Source organism: Globicephala melas, chromosome 12 (genome assembly GCF_963455315.2).
Source record: "Globicephala melas chromosome 12, mGloMel1.2, whole genome shotgun sequence".
Lineage (NCBI taxonomy): Eukaryota > Metazoa > Chordata > Mammalia > Artiodactyla > Delphinidae > Globicephala > Globicephala melas.
This window is the reverse complement of record NC_083325.1, coordinates 12,033,943-12,053,443: the sequence shown is the minus strand read 5'-3', so window position 1 is coordinate 12,053,443 and position 19,501 is coordinate 12,033,943. Positions and strand designations below refer to the sequence as shown.

The 19,501-nt window shown below is 36.8% G+C and overlaps 1 protein-coding gene across 3 annotated transcripts in view; it reads left to right on the top strand.

Annotated features, from left to right (window-relative positions):
- Window positions 1-19,501, top strand: part of ZC3H8 (zinc finger CCCH-type containing 8) — a 37,534-nt gene that overhangs the window by 12,209 nt on the left and 5,824 nt on the right. For 2 of the 3 annotated variants that reach the window (XM_060309463.2, XM_060309462.2), the window contains exons 3-8: window positions 1,079-1,316; window positions 2,209-2,348; window positions 4,419-4,541; window positions 4,942-5,055; window positions 6,066-6,173; window positions 7,432-7,481. In XM_060309463.2, coding sequence (XP_060165446.1) covers window positions 1,079-1,316; window positions 2,209-2,348; window positions 4,419-4,541; window positions 4,942-5,055; window positions 6,066-6,173; window positions 7,432-7,461 — 753 coding nt within the window. In that variant the 3' untranslated portion in view covers window positions 7,462-7,481. The remainder of the gene's footprint in view (window positions 1-1,078; window positions 1,317-2,208; window positions 2,349-4,418; window positions 4,542-4,941; window positions 5,056-6,065; window positions 6,174-7,431; window positions 7,482-19,501) is intronic. The other variant, XM_060309464.2, reaches the window with a different exon arrangement.

Genomic DNA, 19,501 nt, shown 5'->3' with positions numbered 1-19,501 from the left:
GGGGTAATTGGCCAATTTAATGACAGACATATCATCTCTTCCTGAGATCAGAATAGGAGCCCTTTGGCAGTTGGGCTTTTTAAAAATAAACTTTTTAATTGAAATGTACTGGTTGTAATTATACAGATTGATACACCTGTGTCACCAGGTATAGACGCCTCTGTAACCAGTACTTGGAAATTTTTATATGCAAAGTGCTTTAAGTTGTCTGCTTTGATCACCTCGGGCTGCTTCAGGGTCAGCTGCCATACCTGAGTTCCTGTTCCAGTGGATGCCTGTGTTTGTAGCTGTCACCTTGTGGCAGCTCCAACAACAGAGTTAGAAGACTATTTCTGAAAGTAAAATTAACTTAATTACAGAGAATGGGGCAATTCTTTCTTCTCATCATTGTTGCCACATCCTATGCCACCAGTGCTGTGAGTTATAGGGAAAAAATAGGCTTTGGTATGTGTGATGTATCTTACTTAGTATAGCGGATTTTCAATTGGGCCATTACAGTGTACTTGTTCTTATATGAAATGACGATCTATTGAGTTAAACCGTTTAAAAGTGTAGTCCATGCAAAGGGAGAAATAAAATGTGAACTATAATTCTGTAGTTCCTTTATATCAAATAATTAAGACATAGGGCTTTAGTCTTTCTTTTTTCTTTTCTTTTTTTCTTTTATTGGGGTATAGTTGTTTTACAACGTTGTGTTAGTTTCTACCGTACAGCGAAGTGGAGTTCCCTGTGCTATACAGCAGGTTCTCATTAGTTATCTATTTTATACAGATTAGTGTATGTATGTCAATCCCAATCTTCCAATTCATCTCACCGCCCGGGGCTTTAGTCTTTCAATTCAGTAAAGTACAGTATACAAATTCAGAATCTTCCCTCAAACCATCTTTAAGGATAGATTTTTTTTTTTAATTCTGGAAAATTTCATATACATAAGAACGGAAAGAATAGCATATGAAACCCCTATGTACCCATCTCCCAACCTCAACAATGATCATGGCCAGTCTTTGCTTCTTCTTTATAACCAGATTGTTTTGAATCATGCTAGGTTTTAAAAATTGAAAATGTAATTTTCACTCAGTTTAGGCACTTTGGAAACTCTACATCACGGAAGAATTTGCAACGTAGAAAATCAAGAAGTAAGGACTATGATGTATATAGTGATAATGATATCTGCAGTCAGGAATCAGAAGATAATTTTGCTAAAGAGCTTCAACAATATATACAAGCTAAAGAGATGGCAAATGCTGCTCAATCCTTATCGCTTCCTGAAGAATCTGTGAAGAAAGAGGGAGCAAAGGATACCCAGAAAGGTAAAGGTAAGAGTCCAGTTATTTTATCATTTAAAGTTATCTATAGAAGCAGTCACATTTGTCCACATATGGATAGCGGGGAGGGGTTCGCTTGCATTTTATCTCATGATAAGATCACGTTTTCCTGGATCTTTACACCAAATGTGAGCTGGTCACTTGGTGTACAAATGCTTAGTTTGCGGGAGGAACGGAGAGTGCAGGAGGGTTTTCAAGGGACGTGACTACTTTGAAAGGGAGAATGCTAAATCCCTGGCCTCAGCATGTGTGAAGGACAGGAAATACCTGTTTGCTGTCCTCTAAAGAAGAATGGGTTTAATTAATGTCTGGGATGGTAGTGTGTCCGACTAAACTCAGAAATATATTCTTTTAGATGACTAAAATGAAATTAAGCCACAGATAGGAGAATAAATGACAATTGTAAATGAAATTCTTAATCTTCTCATTTTATTTTTTTTCCCTCTTTAAATGTTCTTCTATTTAAAATGGATCTATAGATAAACTTAATATATAAAATGTTTTCAGGGAGTAATCTGACAGCCATATATGAGGTCATTTAAAACATTTGAAGGTTTTACTGTTACAGTGCTATAGCAGTTCCTACTTAGATCCACTGTACTCTGAACACTTCGGAAGGATCTGGCTGATGGCTAGCAAGATTGATTTCGTGAATTATCTTGTTTTTTTCCCCAATAATACCTTACATATTTTCAGAAAGAGTTAGTTTGGGATCCACAGTATATTAATCCAAGAACTTCTAGAAAGACAGGTCCGCATCATCCTAGTTATTACGCTTTGAGCAGTGGAGAAGTTTTCCTGGATTGTTAGAGAATATACTTCTTAAGAGTAAACTGCTATTGGACTTTTATATCACCTTTAAACTGAACTTTCTTGCTTTTAGCTGTTAAACAAAAAAATAAAAATAAAAACCTTAAAGCTGTTCGCAAGAATGGTAAACAGAAGAAAATGAAGCGAAAATGGCCTGGCACTGGAGACAAAGGATCAAACGCTTCCCTGAGGAAGAGTGGCTCACAGGAACAGGTATGAGAATATATGCCTGTCTGTCGGAGGGCACTGCCTGCCCTTGGATTTTTATCTTGCACCCCAATGGGATCTCCTCTTACCTCCAGTGGGCTCCGTGGGTTCTTCTTTCTCACTGTTGGGTGGCCTTCCCTCACACTCGTTACCTGCCAGCGCCCACTCAGGCCTTAGTGTCGTACCTGTTGCCGCTGTATACACGCACACAAGCCCCCTGATTTCTGAGGGCTGTGCAAAAACAGATATGGGAGGCAGGGAGAATATAAGATAGCCATGAGGACATTCCAAAGGCCACAGAGTCTTACAGAGTTTCTACTCTTAAAGTCTCTGGTCTGTTGGTTTTTGACTCCCTCTGGAAATTAAAAATGAATATTTTTGAGCTTTGACCTTATCAGACACTCCCTACCCTCCTGGAATTTTGATTTTGCTTTGTAGAAGTTCCTCTTTCTTGGTCTGCAGATGTAATCACGGTAGAACAATAAGTGAGTCCTCTGGACTCTGCTTTTCTGAGGGCTTCTAAGCTGGATGGCCACCTTTTTGTTGTTAGGCTTGGTTCAGGAGGCAAGAGTTGAGGGTGGTAAACTATTAGAAATACCAAATATTATAGATTAAAATGTATTTATATAAAATCTGTTTTACAAAGGAGGAATCCGAAGCCCTAGGGTTTAGGTAACTGCCTGTAGTTACAAGGGCCAGGGCAGTTTCCCTTTCCTTTGTTTTTTTTAAAAATATATATTTATTTACATATTTATTTATTTATTTGGCTGCGCCAGGTCTTAGTTGATTCATGCGGGATCTTTAGTTGCGGCATGTGGGATCTAGTTCCCTGACAACCTGGGCCCCCTGCACTGGGTGCATGGAGTCTTAACCACTGGACCACAAGCAAAGTCCCCCCTTTCGTTTGGTTTAGATTGACTCAAATGATTATTCAGCCAAAGCTGACAGCCCTGCTACATGAGGAACAAATGTAAACATATATGTTAGAATTTAATAACATAATCAAAATAAAACCCAGAGTTAAAACTGACGTTTATTAGACACATAATTTTGATGGTGCTAAGTGGAAGTCTGACATTACTGCAAAGCAGATCACATAAATATACAGCCAGCTCCCTTCTTTGTACTTACTGAATTCCTAAGACTGTATGTGGGTATATGGTACGTAGAAGCTGTAAGTTGTACCACAAGTTAACACACTAAAAGTGATTTATGTTTCTAAAGACGTAAAATGAAATTCCCCTTTTGTTTTCATACCTTTATTGCCATTTTTGAGGGTATATTTCTAATTATGTTTGTTAATTTGAGCTCGTCAGTACACTCAGCTCACACGTAGTGAGCATCTCACTGAAATGAAAGATCACACTACTTTTGCTTTACCTTATGATTTTGAGGTTTGTCCCCATTGTTCTAAAGAGCCTTGTTCTTAGACTTCACTTTTTAATCAGAAGTAGTGGTACTTTCCTTCTAAAATTTTTAAATTAATTTTTTAAAACGAGGGCAAGGTACAATAAAATATTTATAATGTTCAGTGATGGAATGCTGTTGAAACTGACAAAACATTAATTTTTTTCAACTGATGTACAAAAGTCCACATCTTACCTGCAGGCCAATTCAGAAGAGTTACCTTTTAATGTTGTTAAAGGTGGTTTAAAATAATTTTGTACGGCCTTCCCTGGTGGCGCAGTGGATAAGAATCTGCCTGCCAATGCAGGGGACACAGGTTTGATCCCTGGTCTGGGAAGATCCCATATGCTGTGGAGCAGCTAAGCCCATGCACCACAACTACTGAGCCTGCACTCTAGAGCCTGTGAGCCACAACTACTGAAGCCCATGTGCCTAGGGCCCGTGCTGCACAACAAGAGAAGCCACTGCAGTGAGAATCCCGCGCACCGCAATAGAGAGTAGCCCCCGCTCGACGCAACTAGAGAAAGCCTGCACACAGCAACGAAGACCCAATGCAGCCAAAAATAAATAAAGAAATAATTAATTTAAAGAACACATTTTTTTATACAATGGAATAAAATATTTAATTTTTTATTTCTCACATTTAGTTTTTTGTTTTTGTTTTCAAAGGATGGTAAACCTAAAGAGAAGCAGCAGCCTGTGAGAATGAGTCAGGGATTCATCAACCAACATACGGTGCAACGCCAGGGAAAACAAATTTGTAAATATTTTCTTGAAAGGAAGTGTATTAAGGTATAAAAAATGTGTAAGCAAAAATATACTAAAATGTAAGATATAGCAAAAATGTATTAAAACCAACTCCTCTTTCCATTAGACACTCCAAAAGCATACCTGTACAATTTTAGAACCGTTTCGTTCTGGGAAAGTTTCAATTAGGAAATTTTACTGAAATATTCTTTTATGTTTAGGAGAGTAGATAATTTTTTTTAAATGCTTTGTGTTAAAAATATTAAGGACTTGACAGATTTTTAAGCAGATATATATATGTGATGTGGTTATGATAGCTCGTTAAGAATTAGACTGTACTGCTTCTAAGACTTTGTTTTCTTCTAGAATCATTAAGTTAAGTAGGAATTATAATGACTTAACTATGAGGAATAATGTTTTTTCCTTGTCCCTTCTTTTGGCCCAGGGAGACCAGTGTAAATTTGATCATGCTGCAGAGATAGAGAAGAAAAAGGAAATGTGTAAGTTTTATGTACAAGGATATTGTACCAGAGGTGAAAACTGCCTGTATTTGCATAATATCCTTTATCACAAGGTACAGTAACTTTACTTTTCATAAACATTTACATGAATGTAAAATTTTGAGTGAAACCAAGTGTTTTAGCCATGGCACAATTACATCATCCAAGCTCAACTCAGTATTGAAGTGATTAAATTGTACACAGATTTTTTTTCTTTTTCCCCCAAGCAAGAGTCTTTAGAAATTCTCTCAAATGCACATCCTCTCAACCTGGGTAGTGTAACAGCTTCATGAGACCTATTCAGACCTATCCAGAAAAACTTCTCTGAATTTCTGCTATGACATCCACTAATTGAATCTATATTCATGTAATCTACTTCATAAAAGAGGCAGGAATTGCACAGTTTGGGAGTACTCGTTTTCTGCACATTCAGTATTGTATAGACAATTGTATATTGTCCGTTAATTTGAAGAATAACCCTAACTCTTCAGTGTAAATGGTCTAGACGTGTTGTAAAAATACAAACATAAACATTTTAGGGTAATTGGACCTTTGATCAACACAAAAGTTGTTTTCCTTCAGTCATTCAATACAAGGAATCGCAAATTCTAACTTGAGAAATTTTTCCTAGAAAACAATATCGAAGCTGTATAAATTGTTCCTATTTTATACAAGCCTAATATATGAAGGATCCAGATTTGTAAGACATATCATTGTCATTGACTTTAATCCCCCCACCGCAAAAGAATGCTTTAAAAATAATCCCATTTCTCAAAGTATTTAAAATACACATCCCTCTCTTATATTGGTGAAATATACCTGTAGTTTATTTTAAGAATGGATATGAAGGAAAAAAGTGTCCTGTGATAGCCAATAAACTTTATAATCATCCTAAAATTAGATTTTTCTTATACCCCAGTTAACAATTTACTGTCTCATATTTTAAATAGAGAATTTGTTTCTACTAGTAGAAAAGAACTTTACGTAGGAAAAATAAAGTTACTAAATTAATAACAAATTATTTTAGTTGGATTACAGTTGTTCTTTTCCTTAACATTTGGGTTAACATGAATATCCTTGCAAGTTTTACCATACAGGAGCAAAATGTTATCAGGGAGAACATTGCAAGTTTTCACATGCTCCCCTGACTGCTGAAACACAAGAACTGTTGGCTAAAGTAAGTACAATTTTAATTTTTCTTTCTCTCTTTTTTTTTTAAATTTTTTTTATTTTTAATTTTATTTTTGGCTGTGTTGGGTCTTCGTTGCTGTGCACGGGCTTTCTCTAGTTGCGGTGAGCGGGGGCCACTCTTCGTTGCGGTGCGCAGGCCTCTCATTGCAGTGGCCTCTCCTGTTGTGGAGCACAGGCTCTAGGCACACAGGCTTCAGTAGTTGTGGCACGTGGGCTCAGTAGTTGTGGCTCGCGGGCTCTGGAGCGCAGGCTCAGTAGTTGTGGCGCATGGGCCTAGTTGCTCCACGGCATGTGGGATCCTCCCGGACCAGGGCTTGAACCCGTGTCCCCTGCATTGGCAGGCAGATTCGTAACCACTGCGCCCCCAGGGAAGGCCCTGTTTTTCTTTTTTAAAGAATACTTTTGAACTAAGGGTGGAATTTGAAAAGACGCTCACAGTTTCTTAAGGAGAGTGCCTCATAGGGTAGCATGTGGGTTGTATTAGGACTGATAATCTAAGGATTTACTTCAGTTTAGAAAATTCATTTGTATATTTTTCCTTGTAGCTTAAAGGAAAACTTATACTTACTGCTGGTGTAAATTGGAATGTTCTTAAAACCTTCAGTGTAGTTAGCAACCTTAGTAGCTAAGTTAACCAGAGGAAAACAAAGCAAATAGGAGAAATAGTACTCCTGTTATACTCTTAGAAGGAAAGTTAAGGATCATCAGTTGATAAATATTTTAGGGTTACATCAAAACATACTTAAGTAGTTATTTCAAAGTTTTCTTCAAATATTCTTTCAGGTGTAAGAAAAGATAATTGAAAAATAATAGTCGTTTATGTTCTTTCATTTCCCATGTGTTAATTGGAGCTAGTCTCTTCAAAATTAAACTGAAATATAAGTGAAAATAAAAGATTCTTTTAAAACCAAACCATTCCATCTTGCGGCAGAAGTTCCCTTGACTATATTGCAAATATTAGAAAGTCAAAGGTCCTTGTTTCTGGATATTTTTGGTTGTGAAATATGAAGGGTTACCCTGGAATTAGAAATTATACCAAATATTTGGTTGTTCATTAGCATGAATGTATGTGGAAAAAATGATAAATGTAAAAGTCATTTTCCAGTTCCACTTATAGTAAATATTATTAGATAATTATTAGGATGAATATTATTGGAATCTTTAGAAAATTATAAGAGTATGATGATGTACCTGAATTTAATGCGTAAAAATGATTGCGTGATTTTTTTTTTCCCCCATACTAGGCTTTGGATCCTGAAAAGAAGTCGTCATGAAAGTAAAATACATAAAAAAGGTAAAATTAATGATTTAACACTTTTTTCCCCCTCTGAAATGTCTCTAGAAATTGGCATGAGGACATAGGCCTTTTTACATTTTCTCAAATAGAAATCTTTTTCTCTCTCCTACCCCACTAAAAACTTATAAAATATTTGATACATATAAATAGATATATATGTGGATCTCCATGGACCTGCTTCCCTTTCTGGATTTGTCACTGTCTTTTTGTGTTTTTATTCTTCTGTTTTGTTTCTTTGTAAATTTACCAAATGTGTATGATTCACCAAATATTATATTTAGTTTTGCTTGAGTTTGGATATTAAACAGTATCACATTCTATACTTCTTGGTGACTTGCTGTTTTCATTCAGCATTGGGCTTGTAAGATTCATTCACGTATATGCATGCAGCTGTCATTCATTTTTACTCTTGTATAGCATTTATTCTATGAATATGTTACAAATTATTTAGTCATTCTACTATTGACGGACATTGAGGTTATTTTCAATTTTTAAAATATAAACTGTTATTATAAATAACTGTTTCACATGTCTTCTGATGAAAATGTGGGTGAGTTGTCCTGAGTGTACCAAGGAATAGAATTGTTGTATCATCTTAAAACTTAAGATAATACCAATCTTTTCTGAAGTACTTATAACAATTTTTATTGCCATCAACTGTGTAAAAGAATTTCTGTTGCTCCCCACTCACTAATGCTTTATATTGTCACGACTTTAAATTTTTGGACCAATTTAGTGGGTGTAAAAATGGTGCCACATGGCTGTATTTTCATAAAGTTCAGCATTTTTTCTTAAGCTTACTGGCTTTTGAGCTTCATCTCCAGGGAAATGCCATTAATGTCTTTTGCCTATGCTTCTGTTGGGCTGATTGTCCTTTATAAATTGATTTTTATATACAAATTGTTTGTGACGTATGTGTGACAAGTCTTCTCCCATTTTGTGGGCTGTCTTTTCACTTTTTTAAAGGCGTTTCAGTGAGGAGAATTACTTGTTTTGGCGATCTTTTTCTTTATGGTAGGTTTTGTGTTTTGCATCTTACTTAAGAAATCCTTCCCTATCATGAGGCTGTAAAGTACTTTAATTTTTTTTAGGTTTTTGGAGTTTTGCTTTTTACATTTATATTTTAATCCTTTGGAAATTCTATCAGTTAACAGTTGTCACAATAATGATGTTTAAAACCAACCACAAGACTCTCAGTAGCATATAAAAGTAAACATTTCTTTTTCCATGCATCTGCAGGTTGGCTGGGAATAGGCTGATACAGGCTGGCTCTGGCTGGGTTGGTTGTGCTTCATAAAGCAGAACCACTGGGATGGTTCTGCCCCACATTTGTCTCACTCTCCTCCTGGGACCAAGGGGCTAGCTGGGGCATGTTTTTCTCATGGCATTGGCAGAAGGACAAGAGGGCAAGGCCCTGTTTGTATCACATCATGTTTACTTACAACCCATTGACCAAAGTAAGTCACATAGGCAAGCCCAAAGTTAGGGTGTAGGAAAGTATACTCCACTTTCTGTACTTTCCATGTGGGAGGAGTTGCTAAATTACATGAAAATTTTTCTGAAGGGACCTTGAGGGAATTATGCTAAGCAGAATAAGTCAGAGAAAGAAATATACCGTTACGATTTCACTTATGTCTAAAAAACAAAACAAATGGACAAATAAAACCAAACCAAAATCATAGATTCAGAGAACAGAGTGGTGGTTACCAGAGGGGATGGGGATTGGGCAGTGGGTGAAACAGGTGAAGAAAGGGGTCAAGAGGTACAGACTTCCAGCAATAAAATAAATAGGTCATGGGGCTGTAGTGTACGGCATGGTGACTATAGTCAGTAATGTTGTAGAGCATACTTGAAAGTTGCTGAGAGAGTAAATCCTAAAAGTTAAGTATGTATGGTGTTAGGTGGTAACTAGACTTACTGTAGCAATCATTTCTCAATCTATACAAATACTGAGTTATTATGTTGTACACATAAAGCCAGTATAATGTTATATGTCAATTATACCTCAATAAAAAAATTTTTTAATTACACGAAAAAGAGGGTAGCTGTGGGTATAGGGAAAAGGGAAGAATTAAGACTAATTGATTTTTTTTTTTTTTAAACAGTGTGCTATAGGGACTTGATTTTCTTTTTTTACCCCATACGGATAACCAATCTCCCAGAACCATTCAAATGAAAAGACTGCCCTTTCCCCACTGATTTGTAATGCCCCCTCTGGTATATATCGAGTTTCCTTCAAACAGAGGTCTATTTCTGGGGTCTCTGTTCTGTTCCTTTTGTCTTTTGCTCTAGTACTCTACTGCCTTAATTACTGGAGCTTTGTTGGATTTTGATATAGTTTGATAATTTTTCTAATGTTGTTCTTCAGGAGCACCTTGACTGTTTTGGACCCTTTTACTTTGTTAGTTTTTTAAAAAACAGCTTTGTTGAGGTATGATTTATATATCACTTGTTGTAAGTGTATAATTCAATATTATTTGGTAAATTTACAGAGTTGCATAGCATCACAAAATCTAGTTTTAGAAGGTTTTTGACACCCCCAAAAGATTCCTTTTACCCATTTGCGGTCACTTCCCAATCCCACTAATGGATTTTCTAGATTTGCCTTTTCTGGGTATTTCATATAAATTTCAACATGTGGTCTTTTTTTGTTTTTGTTTTGTTTTTTTATCTTTGGCTGAGTTGGGTCTTCTTTGCTGCGCGTAGGCTCTCTATAGTTGAGGTGCGTGGACTTCTCGTTGCAGTGGCTTCTCTTGTTGCGGAGCATGGTCTCTAGGTGTGTGGGCTTCAGTGGTTGTGGCACACGGGCTTAGTTGCTCTGCGGCAAGTGGGATCTTCCCAGACCAGGGCTCGAACCTGTGTCCCCTGCCTTGGCAGGTGGATTCTCAACCACTGCGCCACCAGGGAAGCCCCAGCGTGTGGTCTTTTGCTTCTGGCTCTTTTCATGTAGTGTAATGGTTTTGAGATTCATCAATGCTTTAGCATATATCAGTGATTTTTTAAAAAAATAATTGCTCCATTATTCCATTGTATGGATGTACCACTTTTTTTAATCCTTTCAACAATTGATATTTGTGTTATTTCCAATTTTTAGTTATTATGAATAATTCTGCTGTGAGCATTTGTGTATGAATCTTTGTGTTGTGGACATACTTTTTTTTTTTTTTGAAAATGAGAATTCTAAATATATTGTCAAAATACGCCTTGGAGATAGCACACAAAAGCAATGTTACGAAGGTACCAAATGCGTAAATGAATATTCTCTTGAGGAACTTCTCATCTAAGGACTTTTTTCCCTTTTGGTGGTACAATTAGGAACAGGTCGGTTTTGTGAAACTTTTTGGTGCTGGTGGGTGGTTGTCAGTTCAGGGTAGGTTTGGACCTGTGTTATTTTGAAGTACTTTTTCCTCAAGCAGGGATGACTTATTTCTAGGTCATGGGATCAAGAGGTGACTACTTGAGATCACAGAAAACCTTAGGTTGCATCAAGGAAGTATTGGTAGGCGGAAAAATCAGGATGAGCTTGTTATTAGCTTTGCAGACATACATTTTTATTTATCTTGAGTAGGTTACTACTTTAGTGGAATTTCTGGGTCTGACAGTAAATACATGTTTAACTTTTTAAGAACTGCCACATTGTTTTACAAAGTGGCTGCATCATTTTACATTCCAGACAGCATTGTAGGAAGATTTTAGTTTCTTCACATCCTCACCAATGCTTGTTATTGTCAGCTGTTTTGATTATAGCTTTTCTGTTAGGGGTGAGCTGGAATCTCATTGTAGTTGTAATTTGCATTTCTCTAATGGCTAATGGTGTTGAGCATCTTTTCATGTGCTGTTGGTGGATTCAGATCTTTGCCCATTTTTTAATTGGGTTGTAAGCTTATTATTGAGTTGTAAGAGTTCTTTATATATGTTGGATACAAATCCTTTATCAGATATATAATTTGCAAATATTTTGTCTCAATCTGTGGCTTTGTCTTTTTGTCCCAATTTGTGCTTGCCTTTTAAAAAGAGTGTCTATTGAAGCATGAACGTTTTCATTTTGTTGTAGTACACTATCAGTTTTTTTCCATCATGGATCATGCTTTTGGTGTTTCATCTAAAAATTCTTTGTCTAATTCAAGGTCACAAGATTCACTTTTATGTTCTAAATTTGTTTTAATAGTTTTAGCTCTTATATTTATGTCTGTGATTCATTTTGAGTTAATTTTTGGGAATGGTGTGAGTTAGGATCCAAATTTTTGTTTTGCATATAGATACCCAATTGTTCCAGCAAGCATTTAAAAAAACTACCGTTTCCCCACTGAGTTGCCTTGGCACCTTTGTCAAAAATCAGTTGAACTAAATGTAAGGATTTATTTCTGGGCTCTCAGTTGTGTTCTCTTGATCTATAATGTTTATCCTTATATACTGTCACTGTCTTGATCACTATAACTTTATATTTGTTCTTTGGTATCCAAGGGGAATTGGTTGCAGGATCCCACAAATACTAAAATCCATGGATGCTCAAGTCCCTTATATAAAATGGCATATTTGCAAATAACCTAAGGACATTCTCTTGTATGCTTTAAATCATCTCTAGATGACTTATAATACCTAATACAGTGTAAATGCTGTGCAGATAGTTGCTGACGCATGGCAAGTTCAAGTTATGCTTTTTGGAACTTTCTGGAATTCCTTTTCCCAAATATTTTTGATCCACAGTTGATTGAATCTGTGGATGCGGAAGCTGCAGATATGGAGGAGTGACTGTACTAAGTTTTGAAATAAGGAATTGCAGGCTGTCTAGTTTTGTTCTTCTTTTCCAAGATTGTTTTGGCTATCCTGTATTTTGCTTTTCCATATAAATTTTAGGATCAGCTTGTAAATTTCTGCAAAAAACGTATGCTGGACGTTAAAAGGATCATACACCATGATCAAGTGGGGTTTATTCCAGGAATGCAAGGATTCTTCAATATATGCAAATCAATCAACGTGATACACCATATTAACAAATTAAAGGAGAAAAACCATGTGATCATCTCAATAGATGGAGAGAAAGCTTTCAACAAAATTCAACACCCATTTATGATAAAAACCCTGCAGAAAGTAGGCATAGAGGCCTCAACATAATAAAGGCCATATATGACAAACCCACAGCCAACATTGTCCTTAATGGTGAAAAACTGAAACCATTTCCACTAAGATCAGGAACAAGACAAGGTTGCCCACTCTCACCACTCTTATTCAACATAGTTTTGGAAGTTTTAGCCACAGCAATCAGAGAAGAAAAAGAAATAAAAGGAATCCAAATTGGAAAAGAAGAAGTAAAGCTGTTACTGTTTGCAGATAACATGATACTATACATAGAGAATCCTAAAGATGCTACCAGAAAACTACTAGAGCTAATCAATGAATTTGGTAAAGTAGCAGGATACAAAATTAATGCACAGACATCTCTGGCATTCTTATACACTAATGATGAAAAAATCTGAAAGTGAAATCAAGAAAACACTCCCATTTACCATTGCAACAAAAAGAATAAAATATCTAGGAATAAACCTACCTAAGGAGACGAAAGACCTGTATGCAGAAAATTATAAGACACTGATGAAAGAAATTAAAGATGATACAAATAGATGGAGAGATATACCATGTTCTTGGATTGGAAGAATCAACATTGTGAAAATGACTCTACTACCCAAAGCAATCTACAGATTCAATGCAATCCCTATCAAACTACCAATGGCATTTTTCACAGAACTAGAACAAAAAAATTCACAATTTGTATGGAAACACAAAAGACCCCGAATAGCCAAAGCAATCTTGAGAGAAAAAAACAGAGCTGGAGGAATCAGACTCCCTGACTTCAGACTATACTACAAAACTATAGTAATCAAGACACTATGGTACTGGCACAAAAACAGAAATATAGATCAATGGAACAGGATAGAAAGCCCAGAGATAAACCCACGCACATATGGTCACCTTATCTTTGATAAAGGAGGCAAGAATATACAGTGGAGAAAAGACTGCCTTTTCAGTAAGCGGTGCTGGGAAAACTGGACAGGTACATGTAAAAGTATGAAATTAGAACACTCCCTAACACCATACACAAAAGTAAACTCAAAATGGATTAAAGACCTAAATGTAAGGCCAGAAACCATCAGACTCTTAGAGGAAAACATAGGCAGAACACTCTATGACATAAATCACAGCAAGATCCTTTTTGATCCACCTCCTAGAAAAATGGAAATAAAAACAAAAATAAACAAATGGGACCTAATGAAACTTCAAAGCTTTTGCACAGCAAAGGAAACCATAAACAAGACCAAAAGACAACCCTCAGAATGGAGAAAATATTTGCAAATGAAGCAGCTGACAAAGGATTAATCTCCAAAATTTACAAGCAGCTCATGCAGCTCAATAACAAAAAAACAACCCCATCCAAAAATGGGCAGAACACCTAAATAGATATTTCTCCAAAGAAGATAAACAGATTGCCAACGAACACATGAAAGAATGCTCAACATCATTAATCATTAGAGAAATGCAAATCAAAACTACAATGAGATATCATCTCACACTGGTTAGAATGGCCATCATCAAAAAATCTAGAAACAGTAAATGCTGGAGAGGGTGTGGAGAAAAGGGAACACTCTTGCACTGTTGGTGGGAATGTAAATTGATACAGCCACTATGGAGAACAGTACGGAGGTTCCTTAAAAAACTAAAAATAGAACTACCATATGACCCAGCAATCCCACTACTGGGCATATACCCTGAGAAAACCATAATTCAACAAGAGTCACGTACCACAATGTTCATTGCAGCTCTGTTTACGATAGCCAGGACATGGAAGCAACCTAAGTGTCCATCAACAGATGAATGGATAAAGAAGATGTGGCACATATATACAATGGAATATTACTCAGCCATAAAAAGAAATGAAATTGAGTTATTTGTAGTGAGGTGGATGGACCTAGAGTCTGTCATACAGAGTGAAGTAAGTCAGAAAGAGAAAAACAAATACCATATGCTAACACATATATATGGAATCTAAGAAAAAAAAATGGTCATGAAGAACCTAGGGGTAAGACAGGAATTAAGACACAGACCTACTAGAGCATGGACGTGAGGATATGGGGAGGGGGAAGGGTAAGCTGTGACAAAGTGAGAGAGTGGGATGGACATATATACACTATCAAACGTAGGGTGGATAGCTAGTGGGAAGCAGCCGCATGGCACAGGGAGATTAGGTAGGTGGTTTGTGACCACCTAGAGAGGTGGGATAGGGAGGGGGGGAGTGAGGGAGACGCAAGAGGGAAGAGATATGGGAACATATGTATATGTATAACTGATTCACTTTGTTGTAAAGCAGAAACTAACACACCATTGTAAAGCAATTATACTCCAATAAAGATGTGAAAACAAAAAACCAAAAACTATGCTGGGATTTTGACAGAGTTTGCATTCAATCTGTGGAGGATTGCCGTGTTAATAATATTGAGTCTTCTGATCTGTGAACATCTTCATTCATTTAGATTTTTTATTCTCTCAGTGTTTTGTAGCTTTCATTGTACAAGTGTACTGTTTACACTTTTTCTGTTAAATTTATTCCTACAGATTTTGTTCTGGCTGATGCTGTTGTTGAATGGAATTGGTTTTTAAACTTCATTTTTCGGTCATTCATTTGCTGTATTTAGAGAGAGAATTAAGTTTTGTTTATTGATCTTGTTTCCTAAGACTTTGCTGAACTCACTTATTAGCTCTAGTAGGTGTGTGTGTGTGTGTGTGTGGGGGGGGGTGTCCCTTAGGACATGTAGGATCATGTTATCTGAGAGTAAAGACAGTTTTACTTCCTCCTTTCTAATCTGTGTGCTTTTTATTTCTTTTTCTTGCCTGATTTCACTGGCTAGAAACTCCTTTACAGCGCTGAATAGAAGTGAGAGAGTGGGCATCATTGTCTTTTTCCTGATATTAGGCAAAAGCGTTCAGTCTTTCATCATTGTGTGTAATTTTTGCTGTAGGTTTTTGAAGCATACTCTATTAATTTGAGGAAGCTCTCTTCTATTCCTAGTTTATTGAGAGCTTTTATCATGGATGGGTGTTGGATTTTGTCAAATGCTTTTTCCACTGTTGAGATGCTCATACCATTTTTCCCCTTTATCCTATTATACGACATCCTACATTAATATGGCATATTTGAACATGTAACCAGTCTTGTGCTCTTGAGATAAATCTGCTTGGGCATGGTGTATAATCTGCTTTATATATTTTGGAATTTGCTTTGCTAATATTTTATTAAGGATTTCTATCTTTGTTCATAATGTGTATTCCTGTGTAGCTTTTTTTTCTTTGTGATCTCTTTTTCTAGCTTTGGTATTGGTAATACTGGTCTCCTAGGGTGAGCTGAGTAGTGTCCTTTCTTCCTTTATTTTCTGGAAGAGTTTTTGAAAGATTAGTATTATTTTTTCTTTAATTGTTTGGTAGAATTCACCAGTGAAGGCAGCTGAGCCTGAGCTTTTCTTTAACAGAAGATTTTACAAACAGATTCAGTGTCTTTCCTTTTTATAGGTTTATTCAGATTATTTTTTTCTTGAGTAAGTTTTGGTAATTTGTGCTTCTTATTAATTTTTCCATTTCATCTAAAAGTTGTCTACTTTATTGGTATAAATTTTCCATAGTATTTTATAATCCTTTTGATTTCTGTATCAAAAAGATTTTTATATCAAAAAAAGATTTCTATGTCAAAGATTTTGATTTCTGGGGGACATCCCTGGTGGTCCAGTGGGTAAGACTCCATGCTCCCAATGGAGGGGGCCCGGGTTCGATCCCTGGTTGGGGAACTAGATCCTGCATGCATGCTGCAATAAGAAGCCCGCATGCCTCAGTGTACTGCAACTAAGATGTACTGCAACTAACGTACTGCAACTAAGATCCAATGCAGCCAAAATAAATAAATAAATAAATATTTAACATATAACAAAGATTGTATTAAAAAAATGATTTTGGGGCTTCCCTGGTGATGCAGTGGTTGAGAGTCCGCCTGCCGATGCAGGGGACATGGGTTTGAGCCCTGGTCCAGGAAGATCCCACATGCCGCGGAGCAGCTAAGCTCGTGAGCCACAACTACTGAGCCTGTGCTCTAGAGCCCGTGAGCCACAACTCCTGAGCCCATGTGCCGCAACTGCTGAAGCCTGCGTGCCTATAGCCTATGCTCTACAACAAGAGAAGCCACTGCAATGAGAAGCCCGTGCACCACAACGAAGAGTAGCCCCCGCTCACCGCAACTAGAGAAAGCCCGTGCGCAGCAGCGAAGACCCAACGCAGCCATAAATAATGAATAAATATATACATACATACATACATCTTAAAAAAAACAACTGTGTTAAAGTATACCTTACATGCAATAAATTGCACCCATTTTAAGTGTGTAGTTTAGTGAATTTTAACACATATACATACCCATGTAACCACTACCACAGTTAGCACCCCAAAATGTCCCCATGTGACACTTTACAATCCATTCTTCCCCTCCATCAGGTCCCAGGCAACCACTGGTACTCTTTCAGTAAGGAAAGATTCATTTTGCCAGTTCTAGAATTTCATATAAGTGGAGTCCTGTAATATACTCTTTTGTGTTTGTGTCTTTTGTGCAGCAGAGTGCATTTCTTTTTATTGCTGAATTGTATTCTTTTGGATGGATATACTTCAGTTTGTTTATCCACGCATCTGTTGATGGCCATTTGACTGTTATCAGTAAAGCTTCAGTGCACACTTATGCTCCAGCCTTTGTGGCGGTACAGTTTTTTCTTGGCTGCACCGCACTGCACGTAGGATCTTGGTTCCCTGACCAGGGATTGAACCAGTGCCCCCTGCAGTGCAAGTGTGGAGTCTTAACCGCTGGACCCACCAGGGAAGTCCCCTACAATTTTAAATAAAAGTAGTGATAGTACACTTTTGTCCTAGATGTTAAAGGAACCGCTGTTAATACTTCCTCAATTGACTGCAATCTTTGCTGTGATTTTCTGGTAGATACTCTATATCAGATTAAGGAAATTCCCTTCAAATGGTAGTTTGATAAAAGTTTCAGAGGTTTTTGTTTCTTTGTTTTATAATCGTGAATAGATGTAGATGTTGGAGTTTTTGGAATTCTTTTGAGATGAGCACGAGTTTTTCTATTCTGCTAATGTGACGAATTATATCTATGGGTTTAGAAATGTAAAGCTACCCTTGCATTCCTGAGATAAACAAAGTTTTCTAATTTAAAACTTTTTGAATGTTTTGGCATAATCATGATATTCTCTTAATATCTGTAGCATCTGAAATTATAGCTGCGTTTTTATTCCTTATATTGATTATTTGTGCCTTTTATACTTTTTTTATAAATTTATTTATTTTATTTATTTACTTTTGGCTGCCTTTGTTTCTTTGTTGCTGTGCATGGGCTTTCTCTAGTTGTGGCGAGCGGGGTGGAGGGGGCACTCTTCGTAGCAGTGCGCAGGCTTCTTATTGCAGTGGCTTCTCTTGTTGTGGAGCATGAGCTCTAGGCACGAGGGCTTAAGTAGTTGTGGCACGCGGGCTCAATAGCTGTGGCTCGCAGGCTCTAGAGCGCAGGTTCAGCAGTTGTGGCGCACAGGCTTAGTTGCTCCGCAGCATGTGGGATCTTCCCGAACCAGGGCTCAAACCTGTGTCCCCTGCATTGGCAGGCAGATTTTTAACTACTGCACCACCAGGGAAGCCCCTTTTATTCTTTTTGATCAACTTTTCTGGAGGTTTAACAGTTCTATTTTCCTTTATAAAGAACCAACTTTGCTTTTGTTAATTCTGTTTTATATTAATCTTCCATTTCATTAATTTCTCTTCTTTTTATAGCATTCATTTTACATTCTTTGAGCTTATTTTGCCTCAAAATTGATTGTTTCCTTTTCTAATACATACATCTAAACCTATAAATTTCTCTCAATGTACTATTTGATTTATATTCTCGAAGTTTGTTTCATTAAATATTTTTTATCAAGGTAGTATATTTAGATAGTTTTAAAAGTCATGTAGTTTTACAAGGATTATCATGGAAAAACAGCAAAATGGAAGTCCTTCATTTCATGATTATTTCTGTAGATGCTGAAAAGGCATCCTCCAAAATTCAACGCTTGTTCCTTATTTGAAAGTAAGTACTTGAGAAGATAGGAATGGATGGATGCTTTTTTTAAAAAAATTGTGGTAAAATACACATAACATATTTACCATCGTAACCATTTTTAAATGTATGATTCACTGGTATTTGAGTACAGGCATATTGTTGTGCAACCATCGCCACCATGCATCTTGCAAAACTGTAACTTCATACTCCTTAAAGAAGAACTCCCCATTTCACCCTTCCCCAGGCCCTTGGCAATCACCATTCTACTTTCTGTCTTTATGATTTTTGACTACTCAAGGTACCTCTTGTAAGTGGAATCGTACAGTATTTATCTTTTCGTGACTGACTTATTTCACTTAACCTGTATCTTCAAGGTTCATCCATATTGTAGCATATTTCGGAATTTCAGTCCTTTTTAAGGCTGAATAATATTCCATTGTATTGGGACTTCCCTGGCGGTCCAGTGGTTAAGACTCTGCACTCCCAATGCAGAGGGTGCGGATTCGATTCCTGGTCGGGGAACGGAGATCCCACATGCTGCATGGCGCAGCCAAAAAATTAAAAAAAAAAAAATTCCATTGTATGTATCTACCACATTTTGCTTAACCACTCATCTGTCAATGGTTACTTGGGTTGCTTCCATGTTTTAACTATTGTGAATAACGCTACTGTGACCATGGATGTGCAGGTATCTTTTTGAAACCTTGCTTTCAATTCTGAGTATATACCCAGAAGCAGAATTGCTGGATCATGTGATAATTCTATTTTGAATTTTTTGAGGAACCGCCATACTGTTTCCCAAGAGGCTGTACCATTTTTACATTTCCACCAACAGTACACAGGGTTCCAATTTCTCCCATTCTCATCAACACTTGTTATTTTCAGTTGT